The sequence below is a fragment of the Populus nigra genome, chromosome 6 (assembly GCF_951802175.1).
Source record: "Populus nigra chromosome 6, ddPopNigr1.1, whole genome shotgun sequence".
In the NCBI taxonomy this organism is placed as follows: domain Eukaryota; kingdom Viridiplantae; phylum Streptophyta; class Magnoliopsida; order Malpighiales; family Salicaceae; genus Populus; species Populus nigra.
In genome coordinates, this window is record NC_084857.1 from 6,759,898 (window position 1) to 6,776,882 (window position 16,985).

At 34.3% G+C, this 16,985-nt stretch overlaps 1 protein-coding gene across 1 annotated transcript; it reads right to left on the bottom strand.

Annotated features, from left to right (window-relative positions):
* Positions 1-11,779: 11,779 nt before the first annotated feature.
* LOC133695649 (gibberellin 2-beta-dioxygenase 2-like) lies at positions 11,780-15,710 on the bottom strand. Its single transcript, XM_062117561.1, has 3 exons — positions 15,204-15,710; positions 12,872-13,238; positions 11,780-12,152 (listed from the first exon to the last, which is right to left on the bottom strand). Exons 1-3 carry the CDS (start codon positions 15,581-15,583, stop codon positions 11,892-11,894), a joined length of 1,008 nt encoding a protein of 335 aa, XP_061973545.1. The 5' UTR covers positions 15,584-15,710; the 3' UTR covers positions 11,780-11,891.
* Between the last annotated feature and the right edge of the window lie 1,275 nt (positions 15,711-16,985).

Here is a 16,985-nt window from a genome sequence, read left to right on the forward strand (position 1 = left end):
TCGAGATCTGCTACTTCACTGTTAATTCTCTCTAAACAGCCATTACAAACGCCATTGATTGCATATAGAAGCATGTTTTTCGACAATTGTATAATATAAAGAGGTGCATAATTGGTTCCACCATCTTTCCTTAGATTTCATTATTTTAACAGTTATCGAATATATTATTGGATTAGTGATGCAACTTTTGAAACCTTGGCCATGGGGCCTGAACCGAGATTAAATTCCTAAGTTTCTAGATTACAAAAAGTGAAGTTGCAATAATTTTTTGAGACGTGGCGTTATTGGATTCATTTGCTTGTGGGTTAAATTAAGTTGGCCATTAGGAAGTAGTACTTCCATAATTATTATTAATAAAATAAATAAAGAGACCTTGCATTTTTTAATGATCAGATGTAAATACAATTCCATAACCCCGTTTCTTGTTTGGTTGTCATTGTACGGACAAAGTGCTTAGAACCCATTTAACCGGACATAATCTAACGGCGATTTGATTCCATGTAGTAATCTATGTATATGAACCCACTCAGCGAACACGTGATTCCTTAATCCTGTTCCGTTTTCCGTTCTTTTGGTAGGTAGGGAGAGCAGAATTAGCTACAACTCTACATGTATACTTTTTTTTTTTTCCACAGCAAGATGGAATTCTCATGTGATTTTTCATGCTAGAGAGCAGTTTTATCTTCTACGCGGTTAAGATAAGTTATTCAAACCATCCGGTATATGATCCAATAATAAAATTTTGAGATTAAAAAGTTTATTTTTTATGTACTTTTAGATTTAAGTAAAGTGATTATTAGTGTAATAGCCATTTGAGATTTATATGATTGTTAATTTCAGAACTCATGAGATTAATCGAAATACATGTAAATTGACCCGGACACTTATATTAATAATAATATATTTATTCATATTAAAATAAGAATTTTAAAAATCTTACTTTCTGCGACCTGATTTGATTTTTTAGCACTATGAACTAAAAAAAAAACCCTATTTACCAGATTAATACCGTTAAAAAATATCCGAACACTTGGGCATTATTAATATTTCTGACCAATATCACCATCAAGATTAATTTATGAAAAAATATCAACCATCAAATTAAATTAGTAAGCTTCGGAAAGACTCTTTAATAGGAACCACTGATCCAGCGGCATTGATTGTTCATTGTATATTGAAGCAAAAGTCTATTTTATTTTTAATTGAAAAGGGCAACATGGCAAAGATGATGGTTTCTTGACATGACAAATTTACCCCCAGAACAGGAATTCAAGTTTGTGATAAATAAGAAGGAGAGTTGGCACGTGCAAGAGGAATAAAAGGGAAGCCTGTAAACGTGATAAAAAACAGTGTAGAGAGAGAGATGTGGCGGCAGGGAATTTTGGTAGGCGCGTGCCTATGTGAGAAGCCATCGAGAGTGGTCCCAGGTGACTGGGGTGTTATGGTTCTGCCACGTGTTTATGTTTAAATACTTGGGCCTGAGGTTAAGCTTCCTGGACTGAAGCACTGAGTGCCACATCCATTGAAAACAGCCCTTAATTTTTCTTCCTTGAAGAATACTTTCTACATTATAGTATACATTAGTTAGATGGTTTTGAATTTTCCCAGACACGTGTATCTTCCTAAGTGAATTTTTCTTCACGTTATTGTTTTTTTAATTGAAATCTAAATAATTAAATATTTTTTCTCAAGAATGTGTTGGTTTGAGTATAAAATATTTGTCTAATATAATATTCAGACAGGAAGAGACAAAAAAAAACACAATAATCATTTAATAAATAAACAAATGCATGTTTTACTTAGTTATTAATGAATATCAACTCTTTTTTTCCTTACTATAATTGATAATTTATAATTGATTTGAAGATTTTGCATTGATAAATTTCTGATAATTATATAATCAATTTTATTGTTCAAGGATGTATGATAATGATTTGCAAGGACGAGAAAAAAGAACATTCATGTTTATTTGAGAGTAGCTGTGAATTATAAATATGAGATTGGAAGTTGAAGTTTTATGTTTCTTTCTTTATTTTTCTTTTTCTCAAGAAACCATCGAATTATAAATTCATTCCTAATTTTACCTTAATTAGAAAAACTGAAGATTATATATATATATATATATATATATATATATATATATATACACACACGAGCTTACTCTAGATAGAATGAGATTTATTGGCTTTTGCTTTCATGTGATTTTTAAATATATTTTTAATTTATAAAATATTGAATTGAGATTTTTTTAGTATTTTTCAATAGTTTTTATGTGTTTTAAAATTAAAAAATATTTTAAAAAATACACTGCACTACAATCTTAAACACCCTTTCAATGTAAAAAACTCTTGTCTCAATCCAAATTTTACCAGTAAATACAGATGATCTGATGTATTTTAAGTTGTTGGTCCTCAGCCTCAATAATTTCCAGTAATAAGAAAATGAACAACAAACAATATAATATAATATAATATAATAATACTCCGCCACATGTTTATACGTATGTTATACGATCACATTGTGTTTGTTGGTTGACTGTACAGGTATAGGAGAATGGACCATGGAGCGGGGAGGGTCGAAGAATGTACAACTGGACTCCACCAATAGACAATAGAAATAGGAAAGACTTATCTTCCCGCCACGTTGATCTTCATATCTTTTCGTTCAAAAGTTCAAAGTATAATCTTGTGCTGGGGCCCTCTTAAGTACAAAGACTTCTCAGTCAAAATGTGGGGCCTTGAGTTGCCCCACGTGGGCATCTGATGCTATGCTATCTTGGTCATGGATGATGGAATGGATCCCCAAGTTCTGACTTCAGTACTTCCCTTGGGCGTTCACGCTGGGTTAGGTTTTCCCTTAATAGCTTGGCATAATACTCTCATTGGATAGCTTTCATTTCCTTTTCATTCGTTGAATATTGTCACCACTGTTGATGATGATGATGCTTGGAGACGGTTTTTTTTTAATTATTATGATAGTGGTTTAAAGTATTTTTTTATTTAAAAATATATTTTTTATTTTTAAAAGTTATTTTTAATATTAAAATATTTAAAAATATAACACAATAATTTTAAAAAAATAATTTTATTTTTTAAAAAAACATGAATATTCTCAAACAACCTCTCAATCTATATACATGGATCTATGTCCGGCCAATGTATGGTGTGCTGGGTGTCTTGGTCCTGGCATCTTTGCTCTTTCTACACGCATGGGCTTTCATTTTTTTTTTAAGATTTCTAATTTGCCAGTTGGCATTTTTGAGTAACCTGTCATATCTGTAGTGTCATTTGAAAGCTCTCGTTTCCATTTCCTTGGCTAAATGCTGTCATCACTGTTGATGATTCTACGAATTGATGGTGCTCTCTATCATTGCTTCTTTAATAATGAATCATGGGCTTTAATTTTTGAAGATGTGTAATTAAATCCGCACCATTGTTTATCAAACATGGGTATGTGACATTTTTGTCAAGTAAAATTAATATTCACACGCGGCCCGAAAGTGAAATTAATGATATTTTGTATAATCATCCAAGGATATCGATTCGCTGAATGATTGAAGTAACAAAAGCATGCATGGGACGAGACCTTGGCAGCCAGGTTTCCCTGAAAAATCACCTCCGAAAGCAAATATAATAGATGAACCCACATGGGTTCTCACAAGATTGCAAAACCATGCATCAAATCCTATGGCTGTATAAAATCAATATGTGTTTCGAATGGCACACACTACATGTATTAACGATATATATCTTATACAACTTTGAAGGGTATATTTTAACTTTGATTTTTAGAAATTACTAATTCAAGTTTCATAAATTTCAGAATTATTGGAGGCTTACATGGTCATTAACTTCAAAACCTGTGGTATTAGTCGACATACGTACAAACTAACCCAGATATACATATTAATAATTAAAAAAAAAGATATATCTTGTGCACTTCAACTTTTCTCATTACTGCCATTTTAAGTATAACTGGCGCCTCCAAACGCCACTTCCTTTTCATGCTCCTTTAGCACTTCCGTGAAGGCTTTTATATGAAAGCTAAGTCACAATATGGTTCAGCTTGTTTAGGGCCATCAAATTTATCAAACCTATATAGCCCCACAACCACGAGTCCTCGATCAGCTGGCTGATAAAAGTTATTGGTTATCTCTTTCAATTTCAAGATCATGATGAACAGAAATGAACAGAAGAGCTTTCCAACCCGTAACAAATAAAGTAAATGTTCCTGTTGGCCTTCCACTATAAGTAAGAACCTATGTTGTTATTAATCGTGCTTATCCATCGGTGGAGAATTTTAAGGAGAGACCTTTTTTTTCTTCTCAAAAATCAATTTGGACATCCACCGATTTTAATAAATGTTTTTTGAATCCTAAGAAACTGAGACAGGTAGAGTTAAGGAAAAAGATGCTGAATAGAAAACAAATGAAGATGGAAAAATAAAAGCTACGTTGGTTTTTAGAAATAGGAAAAGTAGGATATAGGTAAGTATTTAAACTTAAATTTGAGAGGATGTTAATATTAGAATTTAATGATTTTAATTGTTTATGTATACAAAATTGACTTTGAATGTTAGTTATCAAAAAATAGCATGTAAATCCTGAGGGGTTTAGCTTAACTAGTTAAACCATGAATTTACTTTCTAGAGTTCACCAGTTCGATTACCATAAATTTTGGAGCCACTTGAGGTTTACATGGTCGTTAACTTCAGGATCTCGGGAGATTAATCGAGATGCACGTAAGCTGATCCAGACATCCACGGTTAATAAAAAAAAAAAAAAAAAACTGGCTAGTATGTAAAAATATAAAATATACAATGTTTCGCAACAAATGTGTGGCTGATCCATTCCGTTCTTTTGAATAATGTCAAGAACAATATCATATTACGTAGGAAACGAGCAGTTTTCTTGCTTGCTTACATCATTGATACGGTAATTGTACTTGAAATAGCGATATGTCAGCCACAATCTGAAACTTCCTCCATCCTTCACCCATCTATCTGTTCTTGGTTCCTAATATTTAAGAGGTTAGAAAAGGAGAAAAGTTTGGAAAAAATAATGCCAGCTCCTTGGTTACGTTTTAAGTGTACATATATGTAGCAGTGTTTGAAAGTGAGCGTATTATTATAACTCTCTATCTATAGTCTGTATATACTTCATGGGGTTTGGCATGGAAAGGGATTGACACGAGAAATTAAGATGATGCTTGACGAAAGCTATAACTTACAAGCTATATATCAAGAATCTCATCATCTCAGTATCAACATTAAGCTGGCAGAGAATTTCTGTTGGAATTTTAAAAAAATATACAATAAACAATGACAGAAATCTCATTCCAAGAAAAGTTTATTGAGGTCGATCGATCTCGCATATATTTCTCATTTGTCACAAATTGTTCAAAAAAGCTTGTCTCGATTAAAAGCTTGAGTAACTTGCCAAAATATTCGCTGTTGCCTTGACGTAGTCTTAAGATGCCAATATCTTTATTCTCAAATAATAATAATAATAAACAAGGTTAGCATATGCAAACTAATCCCATGATTTTAATAATAGAAGGAGACGATTGATCAAATTCTCTACGCTTCCATTTTTAGTGGTCTGAAAAAGAGATCCAGTTGCAAGAAATTAAGGTCAACACCCGACTATATACCCCACAAAACCAAAATTTGACAATTGAGTCGAATTCCCTAGCTGTTCCACTAAAGAAATTAAGTTGGAGATTTCATATTAGTTAGAATTAACTAACGTGGTTGTTATAACCAGACAATGATAGTTAGTGACATTAGCAGCCTCGCACTTTGACTTTAATTCATGTTTAGCATTATGACTACAAACAAAATCACAGATCAGTCCGCTGAGTTTGAATGATAAAAAAAAAATATAAATTATTCAGCTGGAGTTATGCATTGAATACTGAAGAAAATTGAGTCATTGCCGACATCATCGAAAAAGGTTGAATTCAACATGGAATTTTCTGACTCGATAAGCTTGGAACAATTATCTTCGTGAAATATATAGATTAGTCTATCCCAAACTACAAGTTGCATTTATTAAACCTTTATATCTCAAAAGTAAACTATAGGTTTATTTATAGCTGGGCTTATAATTTTCTCTCCCCGTGATGTGTTTATGGGCTAATTAAAAGCTTAAATAAACTCTATCTCATGAGTCCATAATTTTCTCTATATACGCTACGGGCCAAACTCTTCCTTTCCGACTTCATTTCATGAATCATAGTATTTGGCTGGGCTTAATAATGTTTTGTCGGTCAGGTTTGACGTATCTTGGCTGGCCTTGAAAGTTTGATTTAGTTTCTAGGCCGACATCACCGGTTGGATAGGATTCCAATTTATTTGATACGAGTTTAATTCCACTACAACCTCGAATAAATCCAAACGGTTTTTTTCTTTCACTAGAAGCTCTATCAGATTCGCTAAAGCCACGTATCTCAACCACTGATTCCCAATCATGGGGAGTAAAACCAAGCACTAAAAGTATCCAAAACCTCTGGCTTGAAATCTCTGAGGGCGAGACAGTCCTTGAAAACTCCATACCCTCTTTCTGTGTCGTCCATTGCATGGTTGTCCGCATCCTTTCCTCTTGCGGCACCAAGAAAATACTACTGGAAGCCCAGCAGGAACTCTCTGATGATTCCTTTCGACCACAAGGGAGGAGCCAGGGGAAAAGATGAAGGCAGGGGAAAGCAGTGAGACTGCTGCTTATAGAGCTGTGAATGAAGAGAGCTTGGATGAATGCTGCCTGATAATGTGAATGTTGAGGATGTTATGAGGATTGTTCCAGGGTCTTTACGAGAGAAAGTAAGAGATAATAGTGGTTCGACTTCTTATCCAGGATTGCCTAGTAGGTACACTCTGCATTGGGTGAATGCTTATGTTGATGGATTGCCTGATGAGGATTTTTGTACCGATGAGGACGAGTACAAGGTTTGTGGTGCTGGTGGGTATTCTTCCAGGGCGGTGACCGTAAAGAAGCATTTTTGGACTGGGGGTCCTATTCAAACGCGAGGTGTTGGGCTACCTTAGAAGTATTTAATTTGCAGTCCATATATATATATATATAATGTTTGCGATCAATCAAGAAGTTTTGGTATTTTTCTACATTTTAATATTTGGAATCTGTACTTAATTAAGAGTCTTGGTTATTTTATCCTCTGTGAATCTTATTTTTCCATCTGCTGTGAATTTTGTTATTTCCGAGCTGAAGGAATCCCTTAGCCACTTCTGTTATGTTGTGGTAAAACTGAATTACATCAAAAGCTGCCATCATGCTTTCTCCATTTTTTGTTCCTCTCAAGTTCTTTGAACTTTCCTCACGTCAAGTATTTGTTGTTCTGCAAGTGGTATATACCGCATGTATCTGTCATGGCATAGATTGATACACTTGATCAGAGAGAGAGAGCTGCAAGTGTACTGTGAGCATTATTTCAACCATATAAGGCTGAGGAGAAGAAACTTTTATACGGAAATCAAATATTGCTTCTGATATGTCCGCAGAAAGGAAATAACCTTATAGCCAGGAGAAATCACATGATCCGAAATCTTCAATTAAGTGCTAAATGCTTAACTGTCTAAAAGAGGCATGTAGACATTCATGAACTCCGAAGTCGGAGGTTCAGGACTGCCAAAAATTTAGCTTGCAACAAGTTGAACATGAGTCGAATTGGGTAGTTCAGCATAAGCAGGCACGCATGCAAAGTATTAAAACTAACAAGACCAGGTGCGAAATAGATACTTACAACATCTCATGTAACTCGGCTTTAAGCAGTTCAATTCAAGAAAGGCCAGTTCCATTTGTACAGAATAGCTTTCATAACTATACAGCTGCTATTAGGTATCCTGCAAGCCAATGATATTCTATTAGATATACAGGACTGTCAACATATATATATATATACATATCGATTTGCAATATAAATTAGGGCTTCGTTTGTTTACAGGAAAGTTGTTTCCTTTTAGAAAGTGAATTCCAAAAAAAGTAAATTCCGAGAAAACACTTTCCAGTGTTTGGTTATATTATGAAAAATGAACTGGAAAATAATTTATTAATAAATTAATTTTTTCTCAAGTTTATCTAATATATATAAAATATTTAATATAAATATTTAATCACTTACAATAAAAGAATAAAATCTAAAAAGTATAATGATGAATTTTTTTATTATAATAAATATAGCAAAATAAAACAATAATTATGGCCAAAAAATCATACTTTTTAGTGTTATCAATATTTTTATATTTGATTATGTTAATTCCCCTTATTAAACAATTTTTAGTGTTATCATAATTGTGCTGATTTTCCTCTTCGGTTTCAGTTTTTTCTCTCTTCCCCTGTCATCCCCTTCCCCTTCCCCTTCTTCGATTTCGGTTTATCCCCTTCCCCTTCCCCTTCTTCGATTTCGGTTTTTTCTCTCTTCCCCTGTCATCCCCTTCTTCGGTTTCGGTTTATCCCCTTCCCCTTCCCCTTCTTCGATTTCAGTTTTGGTTTCTCTCTTCCCCTGTCATCCCCGTTTTGGTTTTGGTTTCTCTCTTCCCCTATCATCCCCTTCCCCTTCCCCTGTTCGGTTTCGGTTTCCCTCATCCCCTTCCCCTTCCCCTTCCATTTCCCCTTCCCCTGTTGGGTTTCGGTTTTGGTTTTGGTTTCTCTCTTCCCCTGTCATCCCCTTCCCCTTCCCCTGTTTGGTTTCGGTTTCTCCTTGTTCAGTTTCTCTCATCCCCTTCCCCTTCACCTATTCGGTTTCGGTTTCTCCTTGTTCGGTTTCTCCCATCCCCTTCCCCTTCCACTGTTCGGTTTCTCCAGGTTTCTGCCATCCCCTTCCCCTTCCCGCTCCTCCTTTCCAGTTCTCCTCCCTCTCTCCCCGACTACTTCTACTGGGACTTGAAAAAAAAATAGCAAGGGTTGATTCATTCCTTGATATGGTTGATTAATTCCTTGATAAGTTTGGGCAGTTTGCTTTGATTGATTCACAGTAATCTTAAGGGTAGGGATTTTGCTTTGATTTGATGAAATGATTTGTTTGGTTCTGCCGGTTCTGCAGGATGTGAGTGAGGAAGAATGGAAAACATGTGCTTTTATGGCTTGGTTAATAAATTTGGGTTCCAGAAAAATACTTGTTGCTGCTTCTAATAAAAAGAAAGAGAACGTGAGAATAGAAAAATGTGTGTAATGACAGATAAGAAAAGTGTTTTCCGGTTTTTTTCAAAAGGAAAACACTTTTCTTTGTTAAAGTTATGTTTGCTGTGTTGACCGGAATTTAATTTTCTTTGACTATTTTTTTATATTACTGTCAAACATGAAAAAACAAGGAAAGTGAATTCTAGGAATTCACTTTCCTGCAATCAAACACGGCCTAGGATAGGTATCCTTTTGCTTTCCCATTATTTTTTCATTACGATACGGTGCTGTGAGTTTCAGTTCTATCCGCTACAGTTTACTACTAGGCACACACAGAGAGCTTCTTCAGCTGTGTTCGGTCTAAATGATACAAAGTTGTAGAGGAGTCGTGTTGAGAATGATGAGTGTGAGCTAATACTGGAAAAGATAATTTTAACTACCTTTGGATTATTGAATACAGATAATTGCTGAGTACTGAAAACCTCTTTTATTTTTTCAGAAAGGAAATTGAACCAATCTGTTGCTAGTTTTATTAAATGATTTCCCAACTGCTCCTTAAACGCCATGACTTTGTATTCTTCACTTGTGTATTTCAAGAACAATGCTTGTGTGCCAGCATTATCATTATTAAAGTGAACAGTTTTTGTAGATCCATCATGAAAAAAGTAAGCCAGCCAGTTATCAGAGCTAAGCACCCACAAAACAAAACTAACTATATTTTGACCATGAGTCAAAGTCTCCAATGGCGTAGTTGTTAAGATCCGCCTGCGACTTACTTCAGGTCATTGAATTGTGGATCAACTAGAGACTCTAGGTTAGTGGGTTGAATTAGTTGATTAATTATAATAATATATAATATTGAAATTATATATATATATATATATATATATAAATTAAAACTGAGTTATGTCGCGTGTATTAGTTTTGGTGGGCTAACAAAATAATTTTAGCCTAAAAAAGATGACCAAGATTTAAATCATGAAGGATCAACTAGGTTTAATTAAATCAATGAACGACCAATCTAATTACAAATTTAATCTAGATTAACACGGGTGGCTAAGCTGGATTTAACAATTGTACCCCATGCCACTATGACCCCCTGCCTGGTTTATGGTGGAGCATTTTTAAATTAGAGCGGCGCTATTCTAGCTCCTTCATTTATTAATCCCGCCTCTTAATAATATTATGAGGCGGCTAAATTAACTTTCATTTAGAATATATTATGAAGTATAATTAAAATACAATCAAGTAATTTTCAAAAAATATATTAAAATAATAAATTTATGGTATTTTTTTTAATTTACAAGATAGATAATGAAATAGATGATAAGATTCTTTTTTAATTGCATTTATTTTTTATTTATTGTTTTTTATAAATATATTTAACTAACAATATTTTTTCTTTCAGTTACAGTTATTTAAATGTAAACCAATCCCGATGAATTTTTTTATGAAACACACGAATGATCAATGAACACTAAATAAAGGTCAGCTCGTTGATAGCCATGCTGTGGCAGGTAATACTCGTTAAAGACTTAAAATTGATGTTATCGAGTTGTGTAAATGCGTTCCATAATGCAATGTTGCTTGTTATTCCAGTTCGCATTGGCTTGTATCAAAATGGGGAAACCAGAGTTAGCACAAAAGGCGGTTTTTATTGGCAGAGAAGAGCTTATCAGTAGATCAGTTGCCAGATACTATGACACGCACAGTGGAAGGTTTATAGGCGAACAACCTAGGCTTTGTCAGACATAGACAGTCTCTGGTTTCCTAACATTCAAAGATGATTTTAGAGAGCCCATAGAAGGCATCCTTGTTGTCATGGGACGAGGATTATGAGATCCTGGAGCTATGTGTTTGTGCACTAAGCAGAACTGGTCAGTAGAAGTGTTCTTGCCTTGCTGCAAGATCTCAAATTCGTGCCTGATTAGGTATTTCCTGACTCGGGAGCTATATACCTGGTAAAACAATAACAGAAAAGAACATTTGCAGCCCTAAATCAACATTTTCGAGGCTGACTTTAGGTAAAATGATAACAGACAAAGGATTCTGAAGTTCTGATTGCTCATTGGAGCGCATGACTGATTTGAATTAGATGGTTCTGTCTTGTTAGAGCCTCTAACGGTCTAACCTACTTGTAATGATGTAGATGGTTTTGTTCTTAAATTTCTTTGAACTCTGACATTATGTATAAGCTTCTGTTCCTCATATATGATTAATCTTTCCTTTTAGTAAATAAATTGATAGTTCCAGCCTAGCATTGTCGTTGACCTTTTACTGATACACTTCTTGAAGTAATTTGGTATCAGTAACTCGTGCGCGCTAGACAAATACAATGCACAAAGACTCAACATTTCTACTAACTCCTTGATTCTAGTTACTGCTTACAAAAGATCGATTTTCCAGATTCAAATTTATATTGTCTTGATTGGCTTCATTTAACATCTTATCCTATCAAGGCTTTCTCTATTCTTGTTTTTCTTAACACTTCAAAAGAATCCATGATAGAGCTAACCACCACCCCACCGGGCACTAAATATTATTCAAAAGGGAAAAATTTTACACTAACGGCTAAACTACAGTGGTACATACCATTTACTCTCCCCCCTAGCCCCCCAAGCTACTAGCCTCTCGCTGGATAAACAGTAGCATTGGCAAGGATATCCAACGGCAAAATTCCCCTTCAGGGGTACAGAAAGACGCTAGACTTGGATGTTTAAACATTTATATTCCATAATACTAAACCATCAAAAACTCGTCAAGCAACTTGCTCATCTACTTCCATCATGAACAGACCAAGGCGGCTATCTCCAAGTCGCAGAGCAAAAGCAGCTTTCTTGAATTCAGCCCAGGAGAAAGGCCTGTATAAAGCAGGCTTGATGGGTGTAACCATTTCTGGTGGAACAGCGATCCTTGCATTAAGTGGGGGTGCAGCAAAATAGGCCATTGACATTCTAGACTTGTATGAATTGGTTAGGGCTTTGTGCCTCACACTTACAAATCTCCCATTTGTCATTGCCTACAAAATTTTGAGAGAGAAATTAGAATTAGATTTCCATGCTTGAATAAAAGGCAAATTGGACTGAGCAAAGGGTCATGTCGAAGTAAACGAGAACTAGCATTTAGTTCTTGAAAATGAAAATTTCAAGAAAAAACCTTCCACAAGAAAACCGGTATTGTAAAGGCCTTAGAAACATATCTGTCATTGTCAATTAAAAAATATATCAATTTCATTTTCACAACAAAGAGACCCAAGAAAAACGATACTCCACAGAAAATGTCTTCGAAATGGTGAAGTCAGCTTCTAAAAACATCATAAAAGGACCAACCAACGGCCAGGTACTTTTCAGTTCCAATATTTCTGAATCTAGCTGGTGTTTATTGGTTGAAATTATATAAAAAAAATATTAGATTATTTTTTAAAAAAAATCTTTTATTATTTTAATACATTCATATGAATAAAAAAATATTTTAATATATTTTCAACAAAAACTATTCTTTTAGAAATACTAAAAAGCAAGGGATACCGTACTCTAAACGGGCACTGAGTGATTCAATTACTCATTCCCAACTGATGTTGATTTGGGCCCCATTGGCATCAAGAAACCAAATCCGAAGCCTCCTGGTTACTGGCTAGCTAGCTAGCTAGCTCAGCTATAGTAGCAGTAGCTTCCATCAAATCCAGATCAACTACAAGATAAGAGAGAGAAGGAGAAAGGAGAAAAACAGTAGACCAACCTGTAACAAGTCACCCACATTAACACAGAAGGCAGTGGGGTCAGGTGTTACTGGAACCCAGGCACCATCATTCAGGGAAATCTGAAGGCCACCCACGTCGTTGGATCTTAAGACGGTCAAGATCTGAGGGTCAGAATGTTCTCCAAATCCTACCTTGTTGTGGTTACAAGGTGATGAGGAGTCCTTATCCTTGCAGAGTATAGGCATGGGAGGGTAGTGATTTAACCTGATGATTGAGTCACTGTCATCATCTCTGATTAGTCGACTGAACACTGATCTATCTAGGACCCACAATCCCTCTGCCATCAGATCTAATAACTCACATGCCAGCTCCCTAACTGCTTCTATGTAGCCGCTCATTGCAGAGCTGTGTCACAGAAATAGAAGAGAGAGAGAGAACAAAAATCACGCCTTATCAACGTCGGTGAGTATAACAACAGGCTAGGAGGGATTAAAAATAAAAAAGAAAAAAGACGAAGCCACCAGTCACACGTCTAGAAAAGTACACTAGACCTGCTTCTCCTTCGCTTTTCCCAGTCTCTAATATTCACAAATTCCAGTATTGCATTATTTGGCGAAAAGAAGTCACCGATGCCCTTCCCCAGATTTCACAATCTCCCTGACTTGTGCATTTTGATTCTCCATTTTTTTCATGCAAATAAGTACCTTATCTTCATTTTCTTTTCAAATGTTTTGGATTGTGATCTATAAAAAGAAACACTTAATCATGTGTGTTGCCACTTGGTAAATTTTACATGTGCATGCTGACGACATTGAAGATAGATGAACATAGAGGTTGGACCGTTGGAGGCAATATTTGTTTGTTCTTTTTAGTAAAAAGAAACTTTTGATTGGTTTATAAAAAAAAAAAAAAAAACTAAATGATCTTGAAACCAACCACCATCACTTTCTTCTTTACCTCTTTTTTTTTTCTAGATTACCGGCCATTCAACTTAAGAAGACATTAACAAGTGAATCCACCTTAGTATCTGAAAACATAAAACTTCTCTTGTTTGGAAGGGAAAAAAAAAGAAGCTTTCCAAGTGAAATTCAAGCGGTAATGGAGAATGTTTCAACTCTCAAGTGAAAGAAGTTCAGACATGTTATCCCACCCTCCAGGAGGACATATAATTCCATATTTCCGTGTGATTTGGTGTTTTAAATTGAATTTCATAAAAATCACGTGTTGGTCCCTTTTTAAAAAAAATTCAAGAAAGATGGAATTGAAATCGATCGCTCTTCTTACATGCATGATCTTGTTAATGATAAATTACAATAACTCCTTAGAATATTATTTTGGAATTGCAGGTAAAGTTCAAAACTTCGAAGATTTTACGAAACCTGCCTCTTACATTTTTGTAAGAAAAATAGTAAACACTAAAGATTTTATATCTAAAATTTCGTTATTATTTTTAAGATAAATGGAGTGTTTTGTAATATTCTTAATTTTTTGTATGATTTATACAATGATCTTGATTATACTTAGTGTTGCTGTAACTTACTAATTTCATAAATTTGCTTAATTACTGAAAATTAGACGTGAATTATTAATGAGCGATGATTGCTAATAGTCACGCTAGCATGTACATAATTTCATAGCTAGCGTTCTACTTATGGAAACCTAGTTCTCTTCATTTTCATGTTCCTTTCATACCACACATTACCCAGGATGATTAAAGAAATTCCTATGATAACGTGTACGAGTATTCTGCTCACATAAAATATTAAAAAAAGCAACTTGTTTCACCCTGAAATTCATTAAGGAAGATTCTCCCAGCAAATCAGAGAATATTTTTGCATTTTTAGGAATGTCAGGTGCACTTGAATAAAAGAGGTTTAAAAGATACAGTTCAGTTTCAAGAACGTTCCCAGCCAGCACTATGTTTGCATATATATAGAAGTGCTCGGGACATTGAATTAGCAACTTGCATGGTAGCATCATTTTCAAATTTCGAAAATAAATCTAATTTGGATTTAAAAAATGCCAGTACTTTGCTGTTAGTAGTAGTGGGCTTCTCAGTTTATAGGCTTTGCATCATTTTGCTGTTAACTTTGTTCACCAATCTTTTACCAATAGCTTCGCTAAAACATGTTTTACCTCGGGTTCTCAAGGCAGCACTCAAAAATAAAATAAAAACCTCTCTTGCACTTTCATCAAGAGGTTGGTGACTCTCGAGCAAATACATGCATGAAAGTAACTAACATTGCAAACGTAATTTAAAGAAAGAAAAAAGGAGAAAATAAACTATAGATAAATAAATGGGGATAGTGTTAAATTTTCATATACAATAAATGAAAAGCTCAAAGCAATATAAAGGGTGTAAGCACTTGCCTGAATTCTGTAGGGTCATTGGAGATGGTTTTGGATCTTTCAGCAATGGAGAGAGGATTGGTATTAAAAAGTAGATATTCAACCTCTCCTGTGTCACCATTAAAGCCAATGTTTTTGCAGCCATAACCAAAGGAATTAGCAAGCCCAGCCTTTTGCTTTTCATCGAATGTTTTGGCAAAGAAGTTGAAACTTTCGTTTTCCATTTTGGCAATGATGTCATGAGGAACGCCATGGTTTTTTACCTTGAAAAAACCATATTCTTCACAGGCTTTGACAATGAGACTGGACACCATTGATCTCTCGCCTGAGAGATCTATTACAGGAAGCTCAATGGCCAGGAGTTTTTCCCCGTGAATTTGAGTTGGGGATGCCACTACCATGTCTATAATTATATATCTTCGGAGACACAAGATAAAGGAAATTAAAATAAGGAAGAGGAGCACTTGGAAGATATAGAAGAGAGGAGGTGACAGAGGAATATTTTGAGAGATGGAGAGACTGGAAAGAAGGAGGTGAGAAACGGTGAGGTACCTGCTCGTGCTTGCTGGAGATAAATAGGAGAGAGAAAATCATAGAAGGAGGATGGGGAATTAATAAAATCATTTATTTTTTTTGTTATTTTATTAGTAATTTGTTTCTTTAATTTTCTCGGGATTCAAGAATCTAAGACTTTTTGGGTGGGTGAAGTACAACTAGCAAAATCCTGTTCAATGTAAGAAAGGTTGACTTCCTTCATTGATTTCCTGACTCTTTTTTTTTATGTTTCTTGGATGAACTTTTCAAAACTCTTTTTATTGACTGGATTTATCTTTAATTTTGTATCACCTTTTTATTTATTATTATTGGACATCAGATACTCTTTTGTTTTTAAATACACCCGGCCACCTCCCCTTCTCCCTCATTTGTCATTCCAATGCTTTAATGAAATTATTTTTTTACTCTTGAAGAGTAAACTTCCTTAGCTTAGTGTCAAGGGGTAGAGAGATATTTTTCATCAAATTAGTCACTAAAGAAAATAAAGGGTTTAGAGGGGTTTTTCACCTTTCTGATAGTGTAATTATTAACTTACTTAAATACCCCTAAAAAAACAATATTTTTTTAGCTTAGGATGTAACGGTACTATTTTCATGTAGGTTAATTGAGTATTCTAATATACATAAAAATATTATTTAAATTAATAAGTGATTATCACGTGACTAGTACATGTCTGAGCCGTGATGAGACAAATATGAATGATAGCAGCATTTGATAGATATCATTGCCTACGTCACAGGGTAAGACCCATGGAGTTAGAAGCTCATCGGTTAAACTCATGTGACATGTTTTTTCCTCCTATTTCCTTTATCTCTCTCATCCTCAAAAAAACATGTCGGCCTTTGCACTAGAAAAAATAAATATGATCATTTGTTCATTGTGTTAAATTAGATTCTTATTCTTTTAATTATAAAATATTTAAACTTTAATTATTTATCAAGTTAATTTTATTTTTCAATTTGATTTATTAATATTTGATTTTTTATATCAAGTTTGTTTTTTATTCTTTTAATTACAATATATGTTGTCTCTAACCAATTGATGACTTAGTTTTTCTTTTTTAATGCAATCCATTAACTTTTAATTTTTATATCAAATCCAGTATGAAGTCTTTTGATTGTTACTTCTAGTTTTTTATTTTATTTTATTTTTTATATTAAACTTGGTTTTTGTTCTTTTTAAATATACATATTTTTCAAGTCCATCCTAATTATTTTGATTGGTTAGAAATTTTACATTGTTATTTTT

Excerpts from the sequence above, each read along its gene's own strand:
- LOC133695649 (XM_062117561.1), bottom strand. The coding sequence starts at position 15,583 with ATGGTAGTGGCATCCCCAACTCAAATTCACGGGGAAAAACTCCTGGCC. Across the intron at positions 13,239-15,203 it reads AATGACCCTACAGAATTCAG|CTCTGCAATGAGCGGCTACA; the intron begins GCAAGTGCTTAC and ends TCTGTGACACAG. Across the intron at positions 12,153-12,871 it reads ATGTGGGTGACTTGTTACAG|GCAATGACAAATGGGAGATT; the intron begins GTTGGTCTACTG and ends AAAATTTTGTAG.